The sequence below is a fragment of the Nesoenas mayeri genome, assembly GCF_963082525.1.
Source record: "Nesoenas mayeri genome assembly, chromosome: 6".
NCBI lineage: Eukaryota > Metazoa > Chordata > Aves > Columbiformes > Columbidae > Nesoenas > Nesoenas mayeri.
In genome coordinates, this window is record NC_137545.1 from 17,740,049 (window position 1) to 17,756,108 (window position 16,060).

Below are 16,060 nucleotides of genomic sequence, written 5' to 3' on the forward strand. Positions count from 1 at the left end.
TTGGAAATGCCATGAGTATTTCTGTGCAGTAACGAAGATGAGGCATAAAGAGGATTTGATTTTACTGAGTTAAAGCCATAGTATAGGTTGAGAATGATGATGAAATGCTTGGTGTTCCAACTATATTCATCTTAGAGTCCTAAACAACAGCTACAACATGAAAACTTTTAAAAATAAGTAGATCTAAATAACTTGCACGAGTTTTAGAACAGCTGGCCAAGGCTTGCTCCAAGTAGTCAAAAAGTCTCACAACACTGAGGAAGTTCCAGAAGATAATTCTGTGCCAATACTAAAAAAGGGTAAACAAAATGACCCTACCATGACTCCACCCTCAAAAGGCATAAATGAGACAAAATTAATTATGATCAATATGGGTTTTACAAAAAAAGCAGCTTGTCAAAATAGACAAAGCATTTGACTGAGTTTTGCACGCCATTATATTTAAGAAGTGAAGCAATACAAAGAAAGTATTAGTTAAGCTAGTTATATTAGTCTCCAGATGCAGTTATAAACAGGAAATTGTCATTGGGAAGATATGTTTCTAATGTATTCCAGCAGGGTTTATTTCTTAAGCATGACATTATTGAACAATGACCAGGAGGCAAACAATTACTGATAAAATGTGCAGGCTGAAAAAGAGAAAAAAATTGGGAGAAAAGTAACTAATAATCTGTAGTGAAATCTAAAATCATTATAGAGAAAGCTTGCAGAAGATGAAGGCTGATGCAGGGGGAAAAGCATGGAGAATACCTTACCAACCAGAACAGATTGCCCACATGCAAATAAGCCCCCTCTGTTGCAACTTCAAATTTGCAAATCATACATATGGGAACAGACTTAGTTTCTTAGGAGACAACCCTGGGAAGATGGAATTAATAAAGTTTTGATGTTATGGTAAGGTTTTCTGCTAACTGTGGACTCTTCTCATCAGGAAGATTAATGCAATCCTTGGATATTTCAAAAAGATCCTTAAGATGACAACGACGGCTGCACTGCATCAGCTGCTTGTGAGAATCTACTCAAATTGTATGTTCTGAGGTTTTCAAGCACAGAAGGATGTTGACAAAATAGAGAAAACTCATAGGATATTTCCAAAAGTTACCAGAAGACTGCATAGTCACCTTATTAAAAACTCCATCAAATCAAACCCAAGCTAATGGTGAACAAAAAAACCAAGAACCTCTTCAACAGAGACATCCAGAGAGACAAATAAGCTTTTAAACCAAGGGTTTGCTAAGATACAGTGACTGAAAAGTAAAGGTAGATAAATTCAGAAAATCTGGTGTGGTTACTTTCTTCATGCTTTTCCTGCCCACTCCGTGTTCTTGGTAATAACAGATAACACACAGATACTCATCAGTTATTTCTTTGGTATCTGACCTTCGCCAGAAAGTCAAGTTCAGCCACCTCCCAAACCTGCGCAGAGTTTGAACAGCAGATCCTAACACTTAGTCGGGTATCAGCCAATTTGCCTTTTTTTCTTCTCTGTATTTTTTCTACTCATTCCTTGTACCTACAGAGCACCCTCAGGGACCTCTGAACAGGGGAGACTTGCAAACATTATTTTCTTCTTTCAGCACACATTTGAAACAAAGTAATATTTGTAGCTCACACAATAACAAGATTATTTAAGAGGGTAAAAATCTGTAGCCTCCCATTGGCATCAAAATGGACAATGATATAAAATTATAATGAATCATAGCATGGCTTGGGAAGAGAAATGATGGGCCAAATTCTTAAGCTCTTAGTTTATACATATATTGTTCTCGGGCAAAACACCCAGATTTGGCCCAATAATAATAGCACAAGCATCTCAGTGGGATGGGTTAGCTTTTATTTACTGCTTGGAATGAACATAATATTTTCCTTGAATCTTTTAGGGAAATTAATAGATACAAATAGATCTATTTTCTGTGGTTTAATTTAGTTTTAAAAATTACATACTTTGAGAGCCTTATTAAAATTACATTTGAAATGCTTACGCATCAAGTTTTATCAAACTGAAATGAGAGGATTAATCAGCAAAAATAACATGAGGGGGAAAAAAAAAAAAAAGCTTTTAAAAAAGCCAGGAGCTTTACTTAAAGAAATCATAGTTAAAATAAATTCTGTCAAAATCAATTTAACTATACAAAACTATGTGCTTTTATTTAATATTTACACCTCGCTGCACAATTCAAGAGTTTATTTTAAAAACCCTCAAAACATCAAAGACAGATGCCTCTGTGACTTGGGTGCTATTCTTTAGCCCAGGGAATAAAGGTTCAATGCCTTCATTTTTATGCAGGTTTCCAGTGAGACATCAGACATTGTACTTCATGTGGACACCTTCAAAGATGTCTGAGGGCAATGCAGATGTCTAAGCTGAGAGACAGCTTCATATCTGGCTTTGAGAAGATGCCTTTCCTCTATTCTCTCATAATAACATTCATTATAAGGAAAGATGCCTGAAGGGAAAATATGTCTCATTTCTTTTGCAGTGACTATATAGCACCTTTTTGGTTCTATTATGGTCCAACTCTCATGCAGGTTTTATGTGGGTATAATGAAATTATAACCTCTGAAAAATAGCTGTCAAGAAGAGGGAAAGGATGAAAAGACCACAGATACACAAACTTCAATCTCTCGATAATCAGCTGGGTAGGGAAAAATGCTGTTGCAGAAATGCATTTGTATGGGATATGTTTTATTTTATTTTCCAAACAAACACTGGACTGAGAAGAAAGCTATTGATCTGCTAACTGCAGTACAGAAAACAATGCAGCATAGTCTTCTTTCCATCTCTCATCCCCTGAAGGTTTTCTTCTTGTTTGGGTTTTTTGGAGGAAAGTTGGTTTGTTGGTTGCTTTTGGGATTTTTTTTTTTAGTGGTGGTGGTGGTTGGGGGGTTTAATTAGTATTTAAAAAAATCTATGTTATTTTTGTTTGAGAGGGTAACCAGGTATTCCTTCTTCAACTCATCTGATCTGCTTTGCTCTTCAGGCCGTCTCTGGCTGGTCTTAAACCACACATTCTGCTTTCCTCAGTACTTCAAAGAGAAGAGTCATGGCTGTAAGTCTTGACTGGAAACTTCTTTATCCCAATATGAAAAGATTTTCTTTACTCCACCCTCCACTGTCCTTTGGACAACAAATGAAACCCGGCTTTACCACCAAAGCGTGCTCAGAAAAATATCCACTGCTGGTCCACAAATGGCAGCACCAGGGAAGCATCACCCCTGGGTGGAGGTGTGTGAAGAAGCTCTCTTCACTTCGGGTACCCTTATTCAAGTGCCTTCAAAGTGATTAATTCTATTTACATTATCTCTGGTCATCTTCACTTATGGAAGAAAACAGGACGAGAAAAGAAAACTGAGCTGGAAGTTCAGTAAGAGAACAGTCTTAAGTTTGGGCCTCATAAAAATGTCCCTCTGAAGATCGTAAAAGGAATAGCCCAAAACTCAGATGTTTACTTCTGTTTCTTCCTGACACCCCTCCATGCTCTTTTTTAACCAGTGTTCTGGTTATGCTGCCCCTTCCCATCTGTTAGGTTGATCATTCCACCTGGTCTCACCTCTGGCAATCCTACAAGCGCTGTGTGAGAAGGACAAAATCCATTCCTACAGTTTGATTTAAAAATTATATCCTTCATTAATGAAGAGAAGTAACCATTGCACTTTATAAAATAAAGTGTGATGTAGGCACGTTCTGATACAACATCTTGGTGCCATCTTCCTTAGTTTTTATTTTTTATTCTAGAAATTAGTCAGTCCAGAACAGTGGAAGGAAAAAATTGTTTGTAATAAATTATGAGAACAATTCATCTCACCTTAGAAATAAAAATATACATTTAAAAATATTAGTGTTCAACTCTGTTCTTTCTCCTGCAGTACAGCTCCAAGAAATTTAAAAGTACAAGAGAAAATCCCAACTAGATAAAACCACTGGACAACCCTCTAGAAAAATTAAATATAGATGATTGAAAAAACTCTGTATTCAAATTGCAACTGACCTAGCAAAATTAGCAAGCGTTTAGAAAATGTGGTAGTAGTATTAAGGATAAAACAAGTACAGTGAAGCATCAAGAAATATTTCCTCCAAGTTATTAGTATTTTACTGTAGAACATCAGCTCCACCTGCTGGTAAAAGTAAGTTGATGGAGTGGGGTGCTAAAGTTTCGCACAAACCCAGGTTTGGTAAGTAAGGAGTCTTTGTGCTGCATAAGTTAAGAACTTTTGATATACAACTCTTGATTTCTTTAAATCAAATGTCCATCCTGACATAGTTTGATGACATGATGGCTTAAGAAAAAAGTTTACAGCGACAGTGCTCCATGGTCTACAGATCACTGTGAGCACGACTTCAAAAAGTTATTAATGCAATGCAGACCACTTGTAGAAATAGCTCCAAATATTAAGAAAGAGTAAGATGTTTTTCTGATAGCTATTAATTTTCATTAAAAACAAATTACAATTAACAACATTGTAATTAAAACCAAATCCATATAATAAATATATATATATAGCATCACAAGCTACACATCTTTTAAAAACTCTCCTACTCTAAAAAACACTATATATGTTGTCTTTCAATACATTACTTTTCAAGCTGTTTTCATTGGTTTAAAAATTTTAATTAACGTCTTCTAAAAACAAGCTAGTGATGTGTGGTTAATAATAAAATCCAGTTCCTCTAGGCTTCTCTTCAAAGAATTCAGATGCAGAACATAAACCAGTGTTGAAATGAGCATTCAGTTAATTGAGGATTGCTTCAAACATAAAACCTCTTTATTGCTCTCTGAATTCTGCTCCAAGATTTTTCAAGTCCTTCCAAAAGTTGTCTTTAATTACTTTGAGAGTTTTCTAAGAAACTTGCAATTATTAAACATTCCATCCATGTAATATTTGACATCTAAGCTCCAAACTTCTGAGCTTGAAGAAAATACAGGGTCTTTCAATAAGATGGACCCAAATTCAAGTCACAGTCAACTTCATATTGGGTCCATCTTTTTGAAAAACCCTGTAGTGTAATTGTGGCAGCAACAATTCAGACACATATCTCCAAGGCAGTTTATTTAGGGAACACGTGTAAGAAGTTAGAACAGGTATCTACATAAACCAAAGAAACCACAAAACCACAAAACACATAAAAACCCTCTACTTTTAAATTTTAGTGCTAGGCTGAAAAATGTTTGGTGGGGTTTTTTTGGACCTTTTTGGACCTGCTTTCAGAGCAAATGATTTCAAGGGACCACATCACACAATCCAATCCACCAAAAGCCTCCAGTGACCAGTGGGGGCCCAGGTTAGCCTGGAGCTCCACCAGTGTGACAGAGATGCAGCAGCTGCTTTACATAGGAGGAATCTGATATAACACCATTAAAACAGAATCAATACTTCTTCATAGCAGGATATTATCTTGACAGATTTCTGCATGGAATTACCTCTGCTCAGGGTAATGGAATTTTAATGAACTCTAAACTTTTAACTCAACAGGCTTCACTCCAATACCAGCCATAAACTGGACGAGGTGCACACAAAGCCCTATGTTTTGTTTCCACTGGTAGCAGGCTGCGATGGCTGAAAAAAGGTCCTACTTACATTAGCCTAAACCACTTGAAAACAACAAGGCAATAATGTGTCTGATGAACTGCAGCAGAGTAAATCCTTTAGGCATAAAACATCCTAAGAATTGACTAAGTGAATCTCTAAGGGTAGAGCAAAACAATGGCAAAGAACTTCTGCTTCATTATCTTAACACAATTACTAATCAATCTTATCAGGACGGCTTCTTCAAGGGAAACCTCAGTCTTGAAAGCTGAGCTACGTGAACAGTGTTTCATGCCTTCTTTCTTCCTTTTTGTTTTATGGTAATAACACAAAGCCAAATTATTCAATATTGATTCCGAAATTTTTCTCTTCATTTCCAAGGAACTTCTGTTTAAATGAATAACGAAAACCTCAGAAAGTTATGGAAAGCACAATACAGGGCCGAACAATTTTTACATTTTTCTAAACTAATTTTCCAAAATCTCTTAGCATGAAACAGTGCTATGCCACAGCGCTGTGAGCTAGCAGACAAATCAAATGAGCATTCCCTACCACAACTCATAGCTTTCAAAGGGCTTTAAGCATATTAAGCCATCATTAGGATACTTTATAATCATCTACCAGGCTCCTCAAGTGCCCAAGAATATACAATCAAGAAGAAACTGTAAACGTCCGATTTTCTCAGCCATCTATGTGCATGAGAACATAGATGGTGTTTGTGCACATAGACCTTTTCCAACAAAATACGAAGAAGTGGAGGACAAGGAGTAATGCCTTTTGTCATACATAGGCTTTGTTTGTAAACCCCATTCTCTCACTACAGCTCTATTTCCAGACATATCACCACAGCCGAAGGGTGAATGACATTCATGCCAGCGTCACAGAACTTCACCTCCAGTCTAACAGTCAGTTTATGTGGATCAGATACATTGCTGAACAGCAGCCAGGGACAGTCAGTACCCCCTGAGCCCACTTATGGCGTGGTTTGACATTCCCACTCCTTTTCTTTGGTACCACCAGCTTCACCTTAAGCAGGTGGTTACTCTGTGTTGTGTGACAAGAAGCAGCTCACCTAAGTGAGGCTCATAGGAAGCAAGGCACAGCCCAGAGAAATGCAGGACAGGCATTACTGAAGTCACAAGTTTTCTGGTCAAGGAAGAGTTCACTTTCTTAAATTCTCTAGCAACACCTTTGGGCTGCCATCATTAGAGGCATTCAATAGCTATAAAGTGAGGATGGCAGCTAAAACAAATTGTTGCTACCTAAGTTTGCATTAATTAAGCCCTAAAGTTTCCAAAGAACAATCATTACACATTGAGGTGTTTAAACTTTATACTACACACAACGGTATAATCTAGGAGAAAACTAAATATTTGCACAGCAGATGATATGATAATACGGATGTAATCGAGAAGGGACTACACACCAGTGAAGAGACTAACAAAAGCAACTGTTTCTAGAACTCATGAATTTACCTAGAAACACAAAGTGTCTTACCTGTGAAAACAAGTTAAGAATACATTCCATTTGTATTTAATTAAAAATTCTTTCTTACCTTTAATTTTCTAACAGCATCTCTTACAACTTCTGTGCCTTTGGGCTGCTCCACTTCCGTACTGCCAAGAAACTGAAAAAAATTGTAATCTGTGAGAAATAAGTTATACATTGAAAGGCCTAATTAACTCAGGTAATCTTAGTTTCCAATTATTTCCAAATAGCATTTTGGAAAGACAATTGTTTTAATAGTTGATAAACAACAAATCTTCATACGGCTTTTTCTCATGAAGAGAATAACAAAAATTAAATTCTTATTAGACGAATATAAGAGTTATTAAAAGCAGCTTTTAAAAAACATTTTCTTTATCTTGATCCTATACAAGTTTATAAATTAGAAGTTAAGTACTTTTTCCACTGGAAAATTGTCATTTTAGTAATATCATCTCTTTTGGAAAATAATGAAAAGAAATAGTTTGGACTATGTTACTAAAACTTTCATACAGTGATGCAAGATAAAAATCAGGCCTGATTTTGCTCTCAGAGCTGCTTGGTACAGTCATTTCATGGATTTGCAGGAATTAGGCTCCAACTTACATACAAACATGCCTCATATTCGAAGAATCTCTACTAGAGATCATATTCTTAACAAGTAAGGTTTTAACAAAACCAAACGTACACCTATGAATACACAAAGCATGATATTTCAAACGGACCTTACCATTTCTTTATTTGTACACTGAAATGAATTTAAGTTCTTCTGTACAGTTTTGCTTGCCTTCTACTACACTGTTTTGAAAGGTGTGATAACTCTGCTCAAACCACATTTGTGTAATAATTAATTATGAGTTGCCCACCCAGTTTTTACACTTGAGGTACAGTTGATTTAATCACGCCATGTACCTGCATATGCCAAAATAATGCTAGCAAAGAAGCATAAACCCCCTTTTTTTTGTCTAAAGTACACCATTTTCTGTGTAACATGATGCACAGAAGTTTACATAATTTTGAAGTCTCAGCAGTTTCAAAAGGAACTTAAATTTGTCAAACTACAGATGCTTTCAACATCACAGCTCCGAAGTTTTCAATTTTATTAAAACCCCAAAACACGTTTACTGTAGCCAGTGTGCTCAAGCTGTACACCTGTGAAGAAACTCTGCAGCTCTACCAATAATTAAGTCTCATCAGAAATATGCTACTGACTCTGAAATACGACGTGTCATCCTGAATACAACAGTGTGTAAATCAAAACACCAGCCACATCTGCTTGCAACGCTCTCTACTACTACAGTTTTCCAAACAGGAGACCAAAGTTTTGTAATAACAAAGCAGAAATCTCAATTATTGATTTGCTGTCTTTCATGCAACAATCTCCAATAACTTTAAATAGAGGGTGTGTTTTTCCCTGGAAAATGTGACTGTTGCAAAAAACACATGAAGAGAAAGAAAAATGACTTTTGGACATTATGGAGACTACCTGTGAGGAGACAGAAAGGGAAAGGTGACTGAATACGTGAGCAAATGCATGGGGGCAGGGGTGGGAAGAAAAAAAGATAGCCACAAGCTTAAATGGAAAAGAAAGGAAGTAGATAAGGTCAGATGAGAATCTAGATGCCCCAGGATCGTTGCCTGGCCTGCAGCCTTTCTCCAGAAGAGCACGGGGCTGCCCTGCATTCCTATTTACTTCCATCTGAGATCTGAGATGGCAAAAGAGAGATCAAAAGCAAGAGAGTCATTTCCCCTCCCCATCCTTCTCAGCTATCTTGCTCTGATTCCAAGTCCAAGAAAGATGAAGGTCACTGTATTCAATAAATCTCAGCAGCAGACCATGAACAATAACTTCCATAAATACTGTTTTCCCAGGGGCTTGTACCTCATGCTAATTCACACTACTGCCTTCGAATGTGTAAGCACCAAATTAAGCTTCTACCACAGCTGGGTCATCTGTAAAATGTCACTGAATTCTCAAGCCCACAGTAACGTTCCCAAAATCAAAAATTACCATTTCTGACCACAGAGGGGAGGGAGAAGTAGACATGTAATTAGAAAGATAAACTGCTGAAAATGTAAGTTTAAATGACTGACAAAACCTGAAGAAACACATACTAATTGGGTTTGCTCAATAAGTTACAAAAGAAATAAACATCCAAGACCTAAAGTATATGGAAACATCGTGAGCACTGTATCCATATTTATGGAACATAAATTAAAGAAACAGAGTTCCATCAGTCATTCGCAGTGTGCTGTCTTCCAGTCGAGTATCAGTTTTGACATTAAGCATCACTACTGAAATTTTTATTGCTCTCAGCAGTTTTCAACTGGATGTGGAATTACAGCTTATTCTTTATAAACTATTCAGTGTGGGAAAATATAGTAAGATGCATTTAATCCAGATTTGTGGCTTAAGTGTTAATATCAATCAGAGATTACACCATCATGCCATAGGTTGCACTGTTGGTACCTGATAGTAATATATATTTGTATATCTGTTAACTGCAGTTCTATTTTTTTCATTCAGGTAAACTCAAATTTTAGTTATAACTGCTTACATATTTCATGCCTGGCCTTTGTAAACTTTCTTATTTTATTGATTGATTTATTTTTGGTTAGAGAGTCATAAAGAGAAAAACAGCAATTAAGAGTAAATGTTCTGAATAATTGTACTAGATTGATCTATTTTGAGGCAAAATATCAGAATTTCAAAACAAGACAAGTTATTTTCTAATTATAACAACAGAATGACTGTGCAATATAGATTTAACATATAGCTAACATATTAACCGCAGGCTTTTTATTGCTTGCTTTTTCATCTGCTCTGTATCTTTTCTGTGTGATCAGCCCTATAATAGTATTTGGTTTAATATTAAGTACCAATTACTATGGCATTACTCGTAATAGTTAAGATAAGCAAACACTGATATATTTGCAAAGCTGAGACTTTAGATGAGGAGCATCTCTGTGTTTGTTTAATCCTAAAATACAATGGATGCACTGCCACCTCCGGGTAAAGTAAAATAAAGTAAATAACCAACTGATAAAGTAAATAACTAGCGTGTAATTCACCGTCCTTATGAAGTGGGGAGACAGGCATTTCATTGTGGTCTTTTCAGCAGATTTTCATCACCAAAACTCAAACACACACAGCGGACAATTATTTGTTATATCAGGAATTCAGCAGAGCTGTGGCATGAATAGTATAAGTATTCAGGGTAGAAGAGTTTCTGCAACAAAAATTTCAAAGTAAAATGGGTAAATATGAAGCCTCCCTGTTCAAGATCAGGCTGATGCAGAATTCCAGAGGAAACTTTAAAAGTCAGTGATTGCTTTGATCACTTCAGGTTGCCTCCTGTAGCTGACAAAGAACAACCACAACAACATAAAACAGAACTGTTCCTGAGAGTCGAGCTAATACAACTCCCACAATTAATTTAATTGCAGAAGAAAGAAACTAAAAATAATGGAGCAGTTCCCCTTCAGATCATCCAATATTAATCCTATGTGCAACTTAATAAATGCATTAAACTCTTAAGCATCCATTAACATCAAATACATAACACACATGAAAAATGTTTACATGCTTGTTACACGTATTTACTGTTTGCAACTAGTAAAAAAGAGTTATTCTTGAAGTTGTTGTACTTCATTCATAAAAAGCCAATTCAAACAAAAATGCTCAATAAGTTAGGCCTGCGATTAGACTGATTTTTAAAAAATATTTACTTCTTAGGTTTGGTGCTAACAAGAAGTTTACCAGAATCATACTGAGTTTCAGATGGATACTTTAAGAACTTTGAAGAGGATTAAATTGAATATTTTCTATAACAAAGCAAGCTAAGGCAATTTTTTTCTCATCTAAATTACTACACATCTTTCATTGCAGTCTGCCATTCTTCCAAACACATTCTCTACAAGACCGATGAAAGGTTATTTTTCTAATATATCACTTAACGCTGATCTCACTTGCAGGTGTCTGTAATCAGAAATTACTTTTATGAGGTCAATGGATCTTATCAGTTCAAACAGTTTAATTGTTCCTTTAAAGTATGCTAAGGCTTGTTCTTCCCTCATTGATGTCTGCCATTCAGAAAGTGAGGTGTTGACCAGCCATACATCAGACAAACAAATCAAACTGTTTATCATCTAATATTAGCAGACAACCAGAAGTGCTCAATCCCCATGCAAAGACTTGCAAGATAGTGCAGCTGTGGAGAATCAACAGGCACTATTTCATCAGATTAGAATCAACAGAAGTTTTATCATTGTCAAGTGTCTGGGAGAATAATTCAGCCCCATAATGGCCAGCGGGGCTGTCTTAAACAAAAAGCTACTAAAGAGACCCTTTGTAGGGAATACTTCTGCCTTCAGACTGCAGTGGAAATGAAAGATTTTCTATGCATTTAACTTGAGCAAGACATGTTTCGGTCCAATTCCATAGTGAAGTTATTAAAAACGCTTTTTAAGTTGCACTTTTGCTGGAGAAACTATGAAAACAAAAGAAGTCTTTTTCATTCACATTTTACCAGCTCAGTTAAAGCCCATTCAAATGTAGAGCAGCTTCAACCATTCAGAATCCTTTACAGTTCTGATAAGCCTACGATGTTATCACAAGCCTAATAGTTATTAGTAAGGTCAGGTGAATTGTTAAGATTAACAGTTCACTTTTTTCCTTGCCATTAACAAGACGCTCTCCAGCAATACTTCCCCCGTCGGTTTACATTTTGACCCTCAACATTCCACTTTTTATATATATATACAAAGTCTATCTAGGTGCTTTTCTTCAAAACATAGGGAGAATACAAAAATCCCTATCCGGACTACAGAAAAATTAGTTTTTCAGGGTCAAAAAATTAATTAAACCTAAAACTTGACTAAGAAATAGTTTTATGTGCACTTTTGAATATTTAACATACACTTCCACGCTTCCAGTAGAGAGCAGTGTAGGATACTTTAACAATCAAACAACATCTGTTTTCTTTTGTCATCATATTTCCATTTTTTTAAAAAATAGTCTTTTACAGTGCCACATTTCTTTATTACTCTGAAATCTCTGAACATTAAAAGTTCCCTTTCATGCAGATTCAAATGCAATTATATGAAAAAGCACTTAGCAAACTCATACAATAAAGGGAAAAAGGAATGCAAATTTACTCAATACCTGCTGCCAAAATTTGACAAATTAGCTCATTCTACAGCAGAAGTAAAGGGATGTTGATTTATTGATGAAAGGAAGACAAACGTATCCACATTCCGATAATATCAGAATGACAGTATTAATATAAAGCTATAACGAGAGAAGTGGGACCAGCTTTGAAGCTATGCAGAAAATAGATAAACAAATGTCTAAGCTGTTGATGACTTCCTAAAGCATGAACAGTTTTTGTTCAGCCTGGCATATCTGAGTCTTCTCTGTCAACTGAACAGTAGAAGTACAATATGAACTATGAACCACACTCTTTTCAGTTTTGGGTTCCTTTCTTTCCCCACCCCACAGTCCAGGTCCCCACCTGTAACAGCTTCCTTGGTTCTCTACCAATATGAGTACACAAATGTTTGGATTTTTCCCTTTTGGGCTTCTCTTCTCCAGCGACACTTTAAAAACAATTGCCTCTCCCAGGAACAATTGCTGTTCAAATGAGAGCAGAAATCAAACTCGCCACATGAGAGAATGAGAAAGAGAAGTGCTACAAATACCAGCACATTCCCCGAATATTGCCTGCTTGTCTGGCATGTTATGTTCCCCACAAATGCTGACTCTGACACAGGAAAAACATTCTATGCATTTTTCTGTGGGAGTGTTTGAGTACTATTTGCAAAAAAGGAAGGAATGAATAATTAAAAATATAAAGAAAAGAAGGGTCTTCTAAGGTACTCAAGCATTACCATGTATTTCATCCTTCAGTAGAATTATGCCAAATGCATGTGAGAAAACACGGAGGTGAAAATATTTACAGTAATTAAGATGTAAAGAAAACATTATTTGATAAGCTATTGAAATGTTGGGGGGGGAGGGGAAAAGTATTAGAGAAATGACCGTACAATAATTAGGTAACTCTTAACAAAAGAAACTTCCAGATGCAGTGATGTAAAAACTACACTGCATTTAATTTTGAGCAACCTCTCAACAAGTCACACTGGTTTAATTTGTACTTTCTTCTGTTGTCCAGAAGTGTAGTAACTAAGAACTCTTCACTATCAGATGTCTAAGCCATCATCTCAGGCTTTAAATTTGGTGCTATAACTAAATAATAAAGCATGTAATTTGATAACCAAAGCTTAACATGCCTTTGAACAGCTGATGGATATAACCAATATAGACGTTTCCTTGGAGCAGTACACCTCACCAGGCTCAGATGTGGTTCTTCCCAGGAACCCAACCACCTGGAAGCAGGAGTATCTAGAAAAATTCTGGTAAAGACGCCTGAGAAACTGAAGACATATGGAAATCACAATCCTGCCTACACTTGTCTTCTAACCCATGTTTAGATTTTCTGAGAAGAGAAATTACATAGCTGCTCACTGGGAAGAAACTCAAAGTGTGGTCCAAGTAGGCTAAATCTATAGTGGTGCAATTCTGAAGGCAAAAGACCAGCTTAGATTCTTCCTCAAGTCCTACTGCATTCTTAATCCATAGTCCGATGGGCAAAACTAAAGGGCACAGAAGAAGTAAAATACAAAAGATATATATCTATATATCTATATATCTATATATATATTTGTATTAACATAACTAGTCTGTAAGCAGAACTTCAGGATTATTTAGGACACACTCTGTAAATGATCAAAACTTAGACCTTCTGTAGAGACATCAGTGTGGTCATATGCAAAGGGGGCTATCAACAAGGATATATTTAAAACCAAATCAGACTGCAACACAGCTATTAAAGTTGTTCTCTGCTTAAAAACATCTAATCCTAAAGCTAAAATAATGTTAAGAAATACAGCTAATACCTCTGCAAGGAAGATAAGAGGAGGCTGGAATGCAGAAAGAAAGCAGAAAGGGTAAAAAGCTTATCTTAAAAATACTGTCACTACAGAAAATACCAGTTGTACAAGAAAAAACATTCAGTAATTCTTCAGCCCATCAAGCTTCACAGCACTTCAGAAGCACATCTCAAACTGCATCATGCCCTGAAGAGCTGTCAGGCTGAATCTGAAGATTATAATGGAGCTGGGGTGGTGTGTAGGGGGGTGTTTCCTGCCCTCTAATTGCACACTGTTATCAGCCACCTTGCAGCTACCCCGACTGCAGCCACCAGCTGAGAATAAACACAGCTGCGTGCAGATTGACTTCCAGCTCAAACCACTGCATGAGGATAAACTGGTTCTGTGGTGCGGCAGACCTGGTAGCTGGAGTTAGTGGTTAAGTGCAGGTTTAGGTGAGCTCCCCATTGCCACCCAGCACATGCAGTGAAGGTGTTCATTCAAACAGATTATAGTTCTGATAATGTGGCTGCACAGGGGAGGGTACCTGTACGTTCACAAGAACCATTCTGTGTCCAGAAAAAGAAATCACAATAAATTATCTAACTTGGCACTTCTTTTAGAAAGGTCTGTTCCAAACATGAAATGCCTCTGATACTCACTCAAGGAAGACACACCATATTGCTTGAATGTCTCCATTTAGAAAAACTTATATTCTTGTCTGGCTTGTTCCCAGTGGAAAAAAAAAAAAAATATATATATATATATATTTACTTCTGCTTAACTGAAGAGTGTCCACCTCAAAATAATTCACATTCACTATTTTAAACATCAAATTTCCAGCTTTAGAAGTGCATAATAACAGAGTAGACAGATTTTGCAGCTTTACAAGTCCATAATTAGACAGCAGACTTAGTTCTGCACCACAGGAATTTGATTCACATCAAGCATCATTTCTTTATGGAAACAGTAAAGTCAGAGTAAGTCCTCAAATTTACTGAAATACCATTTTTTCACCAAGTCCTAGATATTTTCAAATATCTTAATGTAAGAAAGTTGACATCATGGCATTTTTTTCATTAACTAGATGCCAATACAGTGATTTAATTTATATTAACCATAAGACAAAACTTCAAAAACTCCTACATTTCACTCCAATGTGCTGAAGTAGTACAAACAGCTCTACATCTACAGACCCTTTTGCAAAGATGTCAAATGTACTGTTAGAAACTTTAGAACACGGAGATCACGTTTGCTTTAATTCCCACTTACTGTCCACAGATGCTAACTAGCAACATTGGCAAATTTAAAGGGAACTTCGCTGCACCATAGTGTGAAAAAATGGTTCCATCATTACCACTTGTATAAACCCACTAGTTTACCCAAACTGTGGTTACAGATCATTTTCTTTAGTGTTCCCATAAAGGACAGACCCTCTCCATCCCCTCAAATACCCCCCTAATCAGTACAATGCTACAATTGAGGGAACAGCAAGATCAAGATCCCAAGTGCTGGCATTCTCACAACAGCTTTCTTAAAAGTTACCACTGTAACACCCTGCACAACACTTGCAAATATGTTGTTACAGTTTTGAGCTCTTTTTTGCCATGCTGTATCAAGCCACTGGTTTGCATGAAGCCACTGTTCCTTCAACTGTAGCATGTATGGGTTGCTCCGTATTAGCATTCTGCAGGCTATTTTGCTTTTCTCACAAAATATAGCAAGTTAAAGGTTGAACTCAGTATCCTCAAGCTCCATCTGTCCTGCTGACTTTTTTCTTTCTTTTTTTCCTGTTGCAAATATTCAGCCTATCAAAAAAACCTATCAAATAATGAAAACTGAACCAAGATGACAAAAAACCCTTATGAAGAAACAAGCTATGTTGTCAAGTTTCAGTAACAAAACCTATCTTAGTTCATAAAACTGGCAAAAATGTTCTGCTTTGCCAAGAAGATGAAGCTTTCTAAAATTTGGTGCATTTTTATTAACTCAAAACTTCTTTAATGGAGTGAGGAAGCAGAATCAGGGGTGCACCTCTGAGCCACATAAGTAAACACGACGCCATTCAGAAAGTGGCTGTTCTTTCAAAGAGATATTTCCCAGATTACTTCATCGTTAG

The 16,060-nt window shown here is 36.5% G+C and overlaps 1 protein-coding gene across 1 annotated transcript in view; it reads right to left on the reverse strand.

Annotated features, from left to right (window-relative positions):
* The window catches only part of GULP1 (GULP PTB domain containing engulfment adaptor 1), a gene marked incomplete at its 5' end in the record, with an annotated part of 75,696 nt that overhangs the window by 34,647 nt on the left and 24,989 nt on the right, over positions 1–16,060 (reverse strand). The window contains one exon of the mRNA XM_080346949.1: positions 7,082–7,153. Coding sequence (XP_080203075.1) covers positions 7,082–7,153 — 72 coding nt within the window. The remainder of the gene's footprint in view (positions 1–7,081; positions 7,154–16,060) is intronic.